The sequence below is a fragment of the Myodes glareolus genome, chromosome 1 (assembly GCF_982192425.1).
Source record: "Myodes glareolus chromosome 1, mMyoGla1.1, whole genome shotgun sequence".
Lineage (NCBI taxonomy): Eukaryota > Metazoa > Chordata > Mammalia > Rodentia > Cricetidae > Myodes > Myodes glareolus.
This window is the reverse complement of record NC_142026.1, coordinates 72,839,358-72,854,217: the sequence shown is the minus strand read 5'-3', so window position 1 is coordinate 72,854,217 and position 14,860 is coordinate 72,839,358. Positions and strand designations below refer to the sequence as shown.

The 14,860-nt window shown below is 40.6% G+C and overlaps 1 protein-coding gene across 7 annotated transcripts in view; it reads right to left on the bottom strand.

The window, feature by feature from the left end:
• The window catches only part of LOC125395528 (platelet glycoprotein VI), a 30,772-nt gene extending 17,546 nt beyond the window's left edge, over positions 1-13,226 (bottom strand). For 3 of the 7 annotated variants that reach the window (XR_015738702.1, XM_087909707.1, XM_087909703.1), the window contains exons 1-6: positions 13,016-13,225; positions 11,618-11,662; positions 7,194-7,229; positions 6,842-7,099; positions 5,351-5,635; positions 1,121-1,174 (exon numbers count right to left, since the gene is read on the bottom strand). Coding sequence is in view for 6 of the 7 variants with exons in the window: in XM_087909707.1 (XP_087765833.1) it covers positions 1,121-1,174; positions 5,351-5,635; positions 6,842-7,099; positions 7,194-7,229; positions 11,618-11,662; positions 13,016-13,049 (712 nt within the window). In the remaining variant the exon portion in view is untranslated. Of the gene's footprint in view, positions 1-1,120; positions 1,175-5,350; positions 5,636-6,841; positions 7,100-7,193; positions 7,230-11,617; positions 11,663-13,015 lie in introns of all 7 variants that reach the window. The other 4 variants (XM_087909699.1, XM_087909700.1, XM_087909690.1 and 1 more) reach the window with 3 other exon arrangements.
• Positions 13,227-14,860: the final 1,634 nt, after the last annotated feature.

Sequence of the window (14,860 nt, the reverse complement as noted above, 5' to 3'; positions counted from 1 at the left end):
GGACCATATCTCAACAGATAGGCATTGAACTTGTTTCCACTTTAGGGCTGGTATGAATGATGCTGTTATAAGCATCCAAGTATAAGAATTTGTGTGAACATAAGTAAAATTGCTTGAATGATAATGCTCCCTCCACAGATTCATATATTTGAATGTCTGTTCCCCATTTGAAGAAACTGGGAAAGTTTAACAGGTGTGGATGGCCTCATGACTGGAGGTATGTCACTTGGGGTGGGCTTTAAGGTTTCAAAAGTCCACCCCAGTTTTCAGTTCTCTCTCTCTCTCTCTCTCTCTCTCTCTCTCTCTCTCTCTCTCTCTCTCTCTCTCACACACACACACACACACACACACACACACACACACACACACACGCACACACACACATACTTGTAGATCAAAATGCAAGCTCTCAGGTACAGCTTGCCTGCCTATCTGTTATCATGCTCCCCTACAATGTTGATCATAGACTCACCCACCCCTTGAAACTGCAAGGCCAAGTAAACTCTTTCTTCTATAAGTTACCTTGGTCATAGTGTCTGATCATGGCAATAAAAAGAAGTAACTAAAACAATAAGTTTTCAAATTTTTAGTACCGCTCCAAGAATTTCAGAATCACTGGGTCACGGGATAATTCTGTTTAACTTCTGTGAGACTATAAGACTAATTTTCAAATTATATGCTTTATTTGACAACTCCCCAGTACTGTAGAAGTATCTAAATCTTTCCAACATGTGACTTGATTGTTTATCTGGTTTGTTTGTTGGTTGATTGGCTAGTTGTTTGGTTAGTTGACTGGTTGTTGACTGTTTAGCTTGTTGGTTGATTGGTTGGTTGGTTTGTGTTTGTATAGTTATAACCATCTTAGTGAACACATAGTATGTGAATTGTGTCTCTGTTTTAAACAGGTGTCATAAAAGAACCAGTTTTTAACATCTTGTTCAGGATGCTCCTTCTATCCTTAGTTCATTATCTTCACATGAGTTTGCCTATTGTTTTAACAAAAATGTTTCCTGAACCTATTAAGCCTGTGAGTATAAAACTCTTGACAATGGGGACTACATTTGAGGGCACCTTCATCATAGAACTTCTTTCCCCAGACACCAGAAACGACTGAACTCACCTGTTATGGGAGATGGCACCTCTGTGGGTACCTGACTGGGAGTGGCAGAGGGTCCTGAGAAATCAGAAAAGAAGAGAAGTCAATACCCTGTAAGTCTGTTAACTGTGAATTCTGAACAAACAATGAGACATTTCTGTGACTTGATTTTTCTCATGCAGCAAATGAGTATGAAGAAGCTCCTGCTGCTGACTGATTGAAAAGCATGTTTGGCCTGTTCCCTGGTACATTGTACAGTTGCTTTCTTACCTTTGTCTTCCACGGACCCTTGTCACCTATCCCCTTACTTGTCATTTGACACTTGACTGGCACTTGTCCCAGGAATTATATGTGGAGACAAAAACCATGGATAAAGCTTTGGAAATGCATTAGGAATCACAGGTGAGAGGGAGTATGCAATGGGAGAGGAGGTAAATACCAAAACAGTATACAGTGTTCTGAGTATTAGAACAGCATAAGATAATCCTTTTCCTTCTTTTATTCATTCATTCATACATTTTTTGATACGTGGAAGTGAACCTGGGTGCCTTGTGCATGCTGAGTATGTGCCCTAGCAGAGATATATTCCATTCATTATTTTAAATCATATTTATAATCTATAAATCAGGATTTCAGTTCTTTAATAATGTTTTCTTGTTTTTATTCTATAGAAAAATCAAAACTGAAAAGTCAAAATGTAGACCAAAGGTGCAACTCAGTTGGAATAGCTTGCTTATGCACAAAGTCCTGTTCTCCATCCCCTGCATCACATAAACCAGACATAGTAGCTGAAGCCTGTAGATTCAGTACTCAGAAGTTCAAGGTTATCCTCCACTACATAGTAAGTTCAAACCAGCCTGGGATACATAATATCATGAGTTTAAAAAATAAAATTTTAAAAGGAGAAAAAAAGTACTACAAAAATTGAAGCAAAAGTAAAAACTCAGCAATTTATGAATGCAAAATAATTCTTGCTATGTTGTTACATGTTCACTGATTTCTTATTGAATTTTTTGAGAATTTCATACATAGTTTCATTTTTCCACCACCCCACACTTTTCCTTCTCCAGCTCACCTCATGTCTCCCCTACTCCATCTCAAATTCATGACGTCTTCTTCATTATTGTATGTGTATAACATATAACCTAATGAGTACATTTAGTGTTGATCATATGCACATGTGTTTAAGGATGTTCACTTGATATTGAATAACCTATCATGAACTTTGTCCCCAGAGAAGACAAATTCTCCCTCTCTTAAGGAGCTACTGATTACCTATACCTCATCATCTAGTGGGGGGCCCTTGTGAGATTTTACTCAGTTGGCAATGTCAGCTGGGGCTGCCATTATACTTGTTTTGTTTGGGAAATCATATTGTTAAAATTTCATTGGTGCAGCTTTCATATCATGTCTAAAAGACCCTATGTCATATGGTTATCTGTCATCCTGGTTATCTATCTCATAATCTTTGATATATTTATATCTCTTTTCTTGGTGAACTAATAATTTTTACTCAGGCTTCATTATTTCCATAGAAGCATGGACAATAAAATTGCTAAGGAAGAAAATCTAATAATTAATTGTGGTTTGGAAAATCAAAGAGGAAAAACCTTCAGATTTTTACTTTCCAATTACCTATACTATTATATTTTTACAATAAGTGTGTGATACCTCTTGTCTATCAACTTATTTGGATTGAGATATACCTAAGAAACTAGGAACATACACCTATAGGTGTATCTATAAGAACATTTCCAGAGACTAGTACATCAAAAAGCATCCTATAACTGGAGGTTTCTCTCCCACCTGCCAATTCCCAAATAACCACTCTGAGGCTTAATATTAATTACAAACTATTTGGCCTATTAGTTCAGGCGTATTATTAACTAGCTCTTACAACTTAAATTAACCCATAATTTTTATCTATGTTTAGCCACATGGTTGATAGCTTGCTACCTTATATTTTGCATGTCTTCCTTCCTCAGAGGCTGTCATCTCTCAGACTCTGCCCTTCTTCTCACTGCCTCTCTGCTTGGATTTTCTACCTGGCTCTATCCTATCTTGCCATAGGCCAAAGCAGCTTTATTTAGCAACCAACGAGAGTAACAGATACTCACAGCATACAGAGGAGTATCCCACATTAAGATCTGACACAACCAATGAATTAATACACTGATGGATTCAAATTCCAAATGTGCTATTAGGTAGTGGGAGAAGTGTGAAGTCAGTCACTGAGGGTGTATGTCTTTGGAGAGTATAGCTTGACTTAGGCCCTTCCTATGATCATTCGCCTTCCTGGCTGCCATGAGCTCAATGACCTTGTTCTACTACATCTTTCTGCCTTACCATGATCCCAGGAATACAGCTGAAGCCTCTGACACTATAAACAAAAATAAATCTTTCTTCCTGTAAATTTTTCCCAGGCAACTTGACACAATGGCAAAATGTAGAGAGCGGTATGGACCCAAGGCTTTTCAGAGGCCCTGAAGAAAGGACAAAAGTAGCTTAGTTCTTTGTCCTTGCTCAGGACTGGGGGCCAGGACCTTAAAAGTACCAAAGTTCTGTTTCCTGGGAACTTGGTTTTCCCCCTGAGACAACTGGAGTTGTCAGTCATAAGGCCACTGTGTGCTCGCTCTGTCATGATCTTGAGATTCTGTGTTCCCCTTGTGTAACACTGCTTGGTCAGCCTCGTGCTGACTTTGTCTCATTGCATATCTTCTGCTCACTCTGTCCCATTTCTCCCCTGAAAATAGTATCTAAGTAGACTTCCTAAAAGGTTTGCTTGGCATAAGTCACAGCATGTGCAAGACTTCCAGTCCCAAACTTTTCTCTATCTTTGGTCCTCTCTCTCAGGACTTTATCATTGAAGAGTGACCCACTAGTCCAAATCAATTTAAGGCTAACAAACCCAAAGTGCTCCTGAAAAATAAACAAAAGAGATTTTGCCACTAAAATTTCAACAATGCATTTCATTTTATTTAATTTGATTCTTTTATATACTGCAGTCCTTTGTAACTTTCTGTTGTCCTTAACTGTTTCTTTATTATACTACATTATGTAAGGCTATTTTTTGTATTTATATGAAAATGCATATGTATGTATGTATGTATTATATATATATGTATGTATATAATGTACTTTGAACAGATTTTCGCTGCCCTGCTTCCCTCTACTTTCTCATCTCTCCCATTAGTCCCCTTGTTTCTCCTAGATTAGTGGTTCTCAACCTTCCTAATGCTGTTACTCTTTAATACATTTCCTCAAGTGGTGGTGACCCCCCAATCATTATTTTCAGTGCTACTTCATGACTGTAATTTTGCTACTGTTGTGAATTGTAATATAAATATCTAGGTTTTATGATGGTCTTAGCAACCCTTGTGGAAGAATCATTTCAACCTCCATAAGGGATCATGACCCACAGGTTGAGAACCACTGCCCTGGTTAGTTTTGCTTCAGCTTTCCTGTTGTACGTAGACATAAGATTTTTATGTATCTATATAAAATCTATGACCCACAAATGAAAGAAAACATGTGACATTTGTCCTAATGGCTAAAAAATATCCCTTTGTTTAAGAACGACATTTAATTTCTTTATTCATCCCTCTGTTGATGGCCATGTAAGTTGGTTGCATAACTTCACTGTTGCAAACAGGGCTACAATTAAGCAATGGTTTATAAGTGTCTCTGTGATACATCTATAGCTGAGTTATACATGTTTAATTTGCTAGGGGAACTCCATATTGGTCTCCATAGTGATTGGACTATTTTCCATTAGTGACCATTGATAATAGTTTACTTTTGTCTACATTCTCATCAGGATTTGTTGTTTGTTTGTTTTATTAATAACCACCATTCTGATTGAGGTGAGTTGGAATCTCACAAATCTTCTTAATATGCACTTCTCTGGTGCTAGTGATGTAAATCTCTTTTTATGTTTATTAACATTTAATCACATTCCTCTGGTTGGTTATATACCTTACGTGTTGTAACTGGAACAGTAATAATTGACAGCTTTATTTTATAACGGTGAGACCTTTCACAGACTTGAGACCTTCACAATGTTAAGGTAATAAATTTGCATTACAATGAGCCAGCGAGAGTCTGTTGTGATTTGTTACAGCAGCTATAGGACACTCATACACCTCCAAAACTGATTGGAGCTGGAGGCTCTCATTGCCCACACCTCTGACTCCCTCGAAATTTCCACAAGGGTTTACAAATACCAGAGAAAATCTTGGATCTGGACCCACTTACCTGTAACCACAAGCACCAGGGGGTCACTGGGGGCTGACCACAGGTATGGAGATGTGCTTGAAAAGCTGTAACACCGGTAAGTCCCACTGTGAGCTGCAGTCACTGTGATGATGGGAAAATTAGCCCGGTACCATCTATCATGTTTCTTATAAAGCCCAGTATCCCCCTCTTTGTGTAGAGCAAATTGATCAAAACCATGTTTGGTCCGGCACTGCAGAGTCACGTCCCTGCCTGGAGCAACTGCTGAGCTCGGATGAGCTGAGAGGGAGGGCTTACCATAAATGCCTGGGAAGAGAGAAAACTGTGTTAAAGGCAGGAAGCACGCGGAGGAGATGACTCTATAGGTAAAGCACTTTCTGTGCTTGATTAGAACTCTGCGAATACAAGAGGTCGGCCCAGTGCTTAGCTGTGGATCCCTGCACCCGCTTCCATTAGTTACTGGATGAAGATTCTATGATGACAATTAGGTTAGTCCTCAATCTGATTGCAGGGAAAGGGCAGTTAAGGCACCCTCTCTTGGGTAGTTTGCAGGGCCACTGGCAAGGGAACCTGTATTTATTCTTAGTGCATAAAGTGGCTTTTTGGAGCCCATTCCCTTTGGAGGAATGGCTTGTTCAGCCTAGATTTGGGGGTGGGGCCAACTTCATTCTGCCTCAAGTGATGAGACAGACTTTGTTGACTCCCCATGGGATGCCTCACCCTCTCTGAGGAGAAGATGGGAAATGGGGGAAGGTAAGGGGAGCAAGAGGAGAAGAGGGAGAGGAAACTGGAATTGGTATGTAAAATAAAAAAGATTATTTTAAAAAACAAAATTTAAAAAGCTCTGAGACTACATAACAATCTAGCTCAGACCGACACAGGACACTTAATGCACATGCCTTCTAAGACTCAAGAAACATTGAGGAAGAGGGAGCAGGAAAAAATTAAGAGCATGGAGAAGATTTACAAAATATGATCTCACAGCAGCTATGAACACCCATACATGATCAAGCCAGTATTTTAATATTGGAAGGGAGAGGGCCTCCCTCACTGAGGAGCTGCCAGCAGCTGCAAGCTGTTGGGAGAAGGAAAATCTTTTCCAGAGAGTCCCCATACCCATGCAAAGACAGGCAGCTCTAACTAGACTTAGTGAGTTTTATTTTAAGGGGAAAACATGAAGTTGGGAAGGGATGTGTTAGGAGAAATGGCATAGAGTTGGAGGTGGGATGTAGATGATGGGCATGATTTATAGTTCATTGTTTGCAAGCATGAAATTATCCAAGAATGCTTTTTTAATTTCTTAATTAATAACTTGTCTTGACTGATGACTATCCTGGAGACACCACCCCTATATTCAGTAAGTGAGACCAAGACTCGTTTGTCTCATTCTAGCACTAGCACCACGGAATTTAGGGGTTTACCATCTAGCACCCACATTCCTCACATTCACCCTCTCCAAGTCCAGAACTGAAGTCACACGACCAACAGCACCCCATCCCTCCCTCCAATTACCTGTAGCTATTAGCTCAAGGTGGTCACTTGGGGGAGACCAGTGACTCCCATTCTGATATGAGCAGCGGTAGCGTCCTGCATGACTTATTCGCATGTTCTTAATGAAGAGAAAGTTTTGATCTTCATATTTCTCAGATTTCAGTTTCTCCAGGCGATATAAATCCACAACCGGAGGCCCCTGGCACCTCAGAGTGACTGACTGCTCCAGGGCCACCAGGGAACTGGGCTCAGCCCAGAGTGAAGGCTTAGGGTACAGGCCTTGGGAGGGAAGCACAGCCTCTAGGTTAGCATCAATGACCTCTTACTAGTTGAACCCTGGGGAGGCTTGGGGGTACTGGGGAGATGTACTCACCACTCTGTGCTTGCATCGCTTGCAGTACACACAGCCCTGAGGAAAAGAATCAGAGACTAGAGACTCTCTTGAGTGGACAGCTATACACGTGCATTAGCTTGTATCATAATTATCTTACATTTGTGTTGATGTACACAACCCAGGCTGGCCTCAGACTTGGTCTGTAACCGAGGATGGTCTTGAATTTCTGATCCCACTGCCTCCATCCCGTGAGTGCTGGGGTTGTAGGCATACATACATCACCATACCTGGTTTTATGTGGTACTGGGGATAGAACCCAGGGCTTCACCGATGCTAGGCAAGTCACTCAACTGACCTACATACCCAGATCATAATTGCTCTATTATTTCAGAAGACACTGCTGCATATCATTCAACTGGAAAAGACTGCCTCTCAAAACCAAATCCCAGCCAGGAGAGGAATGGTGAGCATGAAGTCCCAACGGTGAGTTATTGGCATTTGATAGCTACTAGGAGAGCGAGTTCATTTTCTTTAAGCGTGTGTCACCGCCCCATAATTTGATTGTAATCCAGTGGAAGCCCACATACCCAAGGCTATATGGGCAGCACAAATTACTTGATAGGTTTAAATTTAAAAATACACACACAAAGAAAAGTTGTGTGAATAGTGAAAAATAGTGCATTGTGGGAGAAGTGAATGTGATCTAAACACATCACACAAATTTCTCAAATAACTCATTCTTTGAAAGTTGGAGAAATGTCTGCAGTATTGCTTATGTGAAATGTTCAAAAAAGGTAAAACAATAGATGCAGACCAGCGCTTATGTTGGATGATAGAAGTGGGTCTGTGGGTAGGTGAAATTGTTCAATAAGTGCAGGGTCTCTTTAGGAGTGGAAAGAATGTCGTGGAAGAAGACAGAAGTGCTAGCTGCACCGTATCATCAATGTACTAAATGTCACTCACTAATAATATTTAATTAATTTTAGTCTAACAAACAAAATCTTCATACATATACTGTGTTCTCTCATTCACTCCCCTCCAACAGTCCTTCCTTCAGTCCCGCCCCCCTCCCAATTTCTTAATACGTAAATTCCATTGTCCTCTCTATTTCCCATATCCCTTAGGATCTCTGTCTACTCTCTCCTGATCCTCTCTCTGGTTTTAAAAGCTACATAACAACCACACAGACACACAGACACACACACACACACACACACACACACACACACAAAATTTTAAATCTAAGTTCCCCATATGAGAGAAAACAACGTATTGTAGCAATGCTTTTTCATGAGACCGCCAGCCCACAAATAATGGCACAAAGATTTATTATTAATTAGAAATGCTTGGCCATTAGTTTAGGATTGTCCCACTAGCTCTTCTAACTTAAATTAACCTATGCTCTTTCACATGGCTTGGGTACCTCTATTCTGTACCATTGTCCAAACTCTGCAGTGTCTCCCTGGCATCTTGCTACCATGATCCATGCACCTAGATTCCTCCTCGTCTTCCTCTCTCTCCCCAGGAAATTCCACCTATCTTCTCCAGCCTAACTATTGGCCATTCAACTCTTTATTACACCAATCACAGCAATACATCTTCACACAGTGTACAAATATCCCACAACACCGCATTTGCACTTCTTTGTCTGAGTTATTTCACTTAACATAATTATGTGTATTTTTTAAATAAAAAATTTAAGTCAAGGAGCTGGAGAAATTGCTAAGAGGTTAAGAGCACTTGCTGCTCTTTCAAGGTACCTAAGACTGGGCTTCAGCTCCATTGTGTAGTGGCTCACTTAAGTCCAGGGGATCCAGCATCCTCTCTTGGCCTCCATGGGCATCAGGTACACACATAGTGTACATATATACATATGGGTAAATACACATACATTAAAAGTAAAAACAAAATAAATCTTAAAATGTATTTTAAGTCAAAACAAGGATTTCTCCCCCACCCTGTCTAGACTCACCCCATCATTCCCCCAATACCCATGCTCTTGGCTCCTTTAACTTTTCCTTTTCATATTTTCATATCTGTAAAATAATTTAACTCTATACATACTGTGAACAAACGTTGACTTCCTTGATGAAGATGGAGATTTGGATGTCTAGATTCACAGCCACCATCTTCCAATTCTGTTTTGTATACAGCCTAAAGTATCTCACCCATGACCTCACATCTAGTAGTAAACTGATCAAAATGCTAGCAGAGAGTTTAACAAGAAAGAAGATGCACTTGAAAAATTATAAAAGCAAAGAAAATGGAATGATGATTATAGGAGGTGGGGTAAGGACTGGGGAAGATTGTCATCAGAGGAGGAGAAATTTCAGTCAGACAAATTCAAGAGCTATATTGAACAGGATAGTGAACAATAACAACAGTATTTCATGGAATATTATTCCACTCTAAAGAAAAATGTAATCAAAACATTTACAGGAAAATGGATGACTTAGAATGCAAGGTATAAGGCATTAAATCAATAATATATGTGTAAACAAATATATATGTGGGTACAATATAACATGAAGAAAAGAGAGGGAGAAAGGCTGAATATCAGGGGATGAGGAAGGACTGGATGCAGCTGATGGATATGAGTCAGGAAAGAGGATGTAAAGTCTGTTGTTTTTCCAGTTCTAATTCTGTCATGGATTTTTTTGCTTTGGGTGATGGATAAATGGTGTGGTGTTTAAATAAAACTGGCCCCCAAAAGCCCATAGGGAGAGACACTATTAAAAAGTGTGACCTTTTGTGGAAGAAGTGTGTCACTGGGAGTGGGCTGTAAAGTTTCAGATGCTCAAGCCACACCCACTGCAGCATTCTCTTTCTGCTGCCTGAGGATCCGAATGTAGAACTCTCATGTCTGCCTGGACACCACCACGCTTCCTGCCATGATGATAATGGACTAAGTATCTGAACTGTAATCCTACCCAATTAAATGCTTTCCTTTATAAGAGTAGCTATGGTCATGGTGTCTTCTTCACAGAAATAAAACCCTAACCTAACGAAGACAAGAGCATAAAAATGTATTTGATTGTGAAAGTGTAAAATCCAATGTGAAATTCCACAGCTTCTGTTCTGAATGTCTGCACTACCTATACAGAAGTTCATTGAGTTGTGTAGTCTGTGGGTCTGGTTAATTTCTCTCTCTCTCTCTCTCTCTCTCTCTCTCTCTCTTTCTCTCTCTCTCTCTCTCTCTTTCTGTGTGTGTGTGTGTTATAATAAAATTTTAAATTGGTTTGCTTCTTATTAAAATAATTTTTCATACAGTGTATTTTGATCATGTTTGCCCTCCACCAATTCCTCCAAAATCCTTTTCACCTCCCTGTCCTCTCAACTTTATGTTCTGTCTTGCTTTACTTTAAAAAAAAAAGTCAAACAAACAAACAAACAAAAAGCAATTAGACAAAAATAATACCAAAACAAAACCCCACAAAACATGGAGTTCATATTTACTCCAGAGCATGGGACTGCCCTGCAGTATGGAATATGATGTACCCAGTAAACACTCCATTAGAGAAAACTGGTTTTCCCTTTGTCAGTAGATATCAGTTGTAAATAACTTCTTCACTGGGGTGGAACTCTGCCTGGCTTGACCCTGTCATATGCTCTCTGTGGATGTTTTGTTTGTTATTAATAACATATTTTATGGTTGAGAGGAAAGTTTTTATTCTAGATGTGAGGGAGAGAGTACAGCCCAAGCCATCTGGAAGCTTCCAGAGCAGGGAGAGGAAAGTAGCAGACCGAACATGACCAATAAACTGAACTGGGCTGTGAGAAAAGAGGGTATGTGTTAAAAGAGGCAGACCAGAGAGAGGATGAGAGAAGAGACCAAGAGATCACCAACAGAGCAAGGGCTGAAATGGAAGGGTAATATAGGGATGAGAAGCTGGCGGGAGGGAAGTTAATAAGCTGGAAAGGTTAGGGTAGAGAGCGGGCCGAGAACAGCCAAACCCCGTATGGACTCTGCATCAGGTATTTTCAGTGCTGAGAGATAGCAACACATAGTATTTTATTCTGAAATTGTTTAATGTTCTCATCATTTTAGAAATTAGAATATATGCGATCTTCTTGTCAGACTCCTAACAGTGGTAGAAGGGACTTTTTCTGACTCTGTAGCCTGCTTTTGGCACCCATTTCTCCAACCAGATTGCCTCGTTCAGCCTAAATAGAAGAGGAGGTGCCTAGTCTCACTGCAACTTGGTATACCATGACTAACTGATATCCATGGGAGGTCCACCCGTATCTGAAGAGAAACAGAGGAAGAGGAGAAGATGTCGGGAGGAACTAGGAGGAGAAGAGGAAAGGGAAACTTTGTTTGGGATGTAAAAACAAAATAATAAATATCCTAAAAACAAAAAAAATAACATATATGCAATGCGTATGTTAATTAGCTTGAGCTAGCTATTTCATGTGCAGACATTTATCAAAACATCATCTTCCTTCACTGTAAATATATTTACCTTTTATGACAATGAAAAAAAGAATAAACAGGTCTCTCCTTCCACCTACAAAAGGAAAAATATAAGCATTTTAAAGTGTGGAGATACAGATAAATTAAGTTTTAAAATAAGAGTGTGGCATGACTGTAAGGAAAGAAAGACCCATGACTGAGCCAAGTCCAGAAACAGAGTCACATGCATGATATTTAAATTGTTACAAAACATATAAATTATTTTCATAAGCAGAATAAACCATCAAATTGGTCTTTCATGCTGGAAAAATAAATGTAGAGATAGCAGCAAAACTCTTTAGTTTATATTTGAATCCCTGCTATATGACAAAGTACTTAACCTTCTGAAGTTTTAGTTTATTTACTTATAAAGTGAGGTCAATTACTGTCCCTGCCTCATTCAGCTATGGGGCATTGATTGAGTTATATTTTTTAAAAAACAAAGAGGGAAGGAGAAGGAGTCACAGAATAATGTCTAACCCATAACAAGCATTGCATAAGTGTATTAAAGACTGAGTGACAGATTGCTTGTATTCAGAGGATTCCTCTTATTCCCAATAACTCAACAGTCCCTGTCTACTCTACCTCTTTAGGTCATGAAGTTCATCTAATAAAATAAGGAAGTAATGATGCAACCTGAAAGTACCAGCCTGGTAAAGAGTGGGCAAGAAAAACACATGCTCCACCATGTGTCATTTGGCAAAGATTCTAATGTGTTCTGCTATCAAGGCACATACAGACAGATTAGATTTGTGAACTAGCTCAAATGTTATCAAGCCCACATGGTAACAAATAAAGGTGAAATTAAGAGGAAAAATAGAATGAGAAAGAGGAGGGGGAGAAAAGAAGCAAGTGAAAAAGAAGAAAAGAGAAGTAAAGTTTTAAAAGGCAAGAAGAAAGAAAAGAAAGAAAAAAAGAAGGTCAATGAGGTGACTCGATAAGTAAGGATGCTTGCCACCAAAATGGATGACCTAAGCTTGATTCCCCCAGATATAACATGAAGGAAGGAAATAAGATGCCCTCTGACCTCCATGGTACACAAGAACACACACACACACACACACACACACACACACACACACACATGAATAAGCAAATAAATAAACGATTAATGACTTTTAAATGGATAGAGGAGGAGGAAGGGAGGAAAGAAAGCAGTCCTGGTGTTGCTGGTATAAAGGTGGGAAGTGTGGCAAGGCCTGAAACACCTGTTCAAGTGTCCTGGCCAAGCCAAAGCAAATCAAAACAATTAAACCAAATGCATCACAAGTCTGATCTTCCTTCCAACAAATGGACCCTCATAGCCTCCCATTCTTGTTCCGAGATTCACCACTGATGAGACGGTTTTCATTCCTTTGTACACAGAGACGGTTTCACAGTACTTCCCAGGTCAACCCTCAGGACTCACCAAGATAGAAGAAAGCAGGTAAGACTGGAGACATGGTTCTACAGTCTGGTCCTGAGCCATGTGGCACAGCAGGGAAGTTGTAGATGCCTGAGCAGAGGCATAGGATGGGATGGGGGTGAAGAATTCCCTCCTTGCTGATTCTACAAGCCCCAGCTTTCCTAATTGAGAGTCATCAAGACAGGGCCATCTCCTCAGTAGAATGACTTGCACATTAGCTCTTGAAGCCACCATTTATCTCCTCTCGCCAGCTGTATGTCAGCCATCTGTCTGCCTGCAGGAACAAGATATATGTCCTAAATTCCCATAAAATTCCTAGTAGTCACTGGGGAAAGGATTGTCCAAACTTCATTTGTCTGACCTCATACTGTCTGGTTTAAAGGACATTCCAATTCCCCAAATTCCAGAAGGCTGGGCAGTATGACTCTCTTGGCCCAGCTTGAGCTGTACTATAGAAGGTAGCTAGATAAAAGTCAGCATTCCTCAGGAACTTGTGAAACAGTTCCAGTCTTCCGAAAGGAGTCGTCTCCCTTACCTCTGACAGAAGGGAGATATGGCTCTCCACTGGCATATGCCTACAGTTGCATAACAAAGCCCATGCTGGCCTCCAGACTCCTCCAGTCAGTCCCTATTCACAAGTACCTAGTATACATTTCAAATGCCCCACACTGGCATCCTGGACCTTCTCACCTTCCCAGGCTTCCCTTCTCCTATATATCCATTTGTTCTCTATATAGCAGCAATATTTTCCCCTGCCCCCACTATTTCTTGGTATCTCTAATATCTTCTGCTATTCCCACTTCCATAACACTTGCCATGTCCAGTCTGTTTCTTTTCCTCTTCTACTCTGGATATTCTCTATATCTTGCTTACAATAAAAAAAAAAAAAAAAAAAACCCTTCCCTCCCAATGGAGTGGCCACTTAGGTAGTTACTTTATTGTGCTCCCCAAATACCTCATTCCTGGAGGGTGGAGCGACTGCTTAGAAGCACTTGCTGTTCTCTCAAAGGACCTCACCTTCTAGCATCCACATTGGGTTGCCTGTAACCCCAGCTCCAGGGAATCCAATGCCCTCTTCTGGAGTCTGCTGTCACTTACACTAATGTGTGCAAACTCACATACAAACACATAATTAAATTTTTAAAATTATCCCAGCCCTAATTGATGAGCTTTGGTAAGTAATGGTTGCTGATGGAGGGAAAGTCATCTTTCTTCAGTGGTTTGGCCTTTGTGGGCTGTCCATGTTTCAGGGGACGACCCTGCAACTATTTGTGCATGGGCAGCACTAATTCGATTTAGGATATTATGAAAAGAAGAGGAAGGGAAGAAGAGGAAGAGGAGGAGAGAAAGCAGCTGAAGAAGACATGACTGTGGTCAAGAGTACTTGCTACTCTTCTGGCAGACCCAATTCACATCCAGACATCTACACTGGGTGGCTAACAACCATCTGTAACTGTAGCTCTGTGGAATCTGACACCCTCCTATGGCCTCTGCAGGTACCCTCTCTGTCTCCTGCCCACCTGCCATGTGTCTGCCTGCCGCTGCACTGGCTGCTGCCGGCCGGCCATCTCTCCTGGGACCCGGGAACTGCCCGGGGATCTTGGGCAGGCCGCTCGGGAACCACCAGCATTTTTTAAAGTATTAGAAAAGGTACTCCACTCTACAACATACCCAAATCCTCAGTCCCTCACTTGTGAATTCTAGATCAGTGTTCTATCACTAAGTCACAACTACACCCTTCACTAGGGATTTTAGGCAAATGGTCTACTACTGAACCATGCCCCCAGCCCCTCATTGGGTGGTTCTAGGCAGGAGCTCTACCATTGAGCCATGCCCCAGCCCCTCACT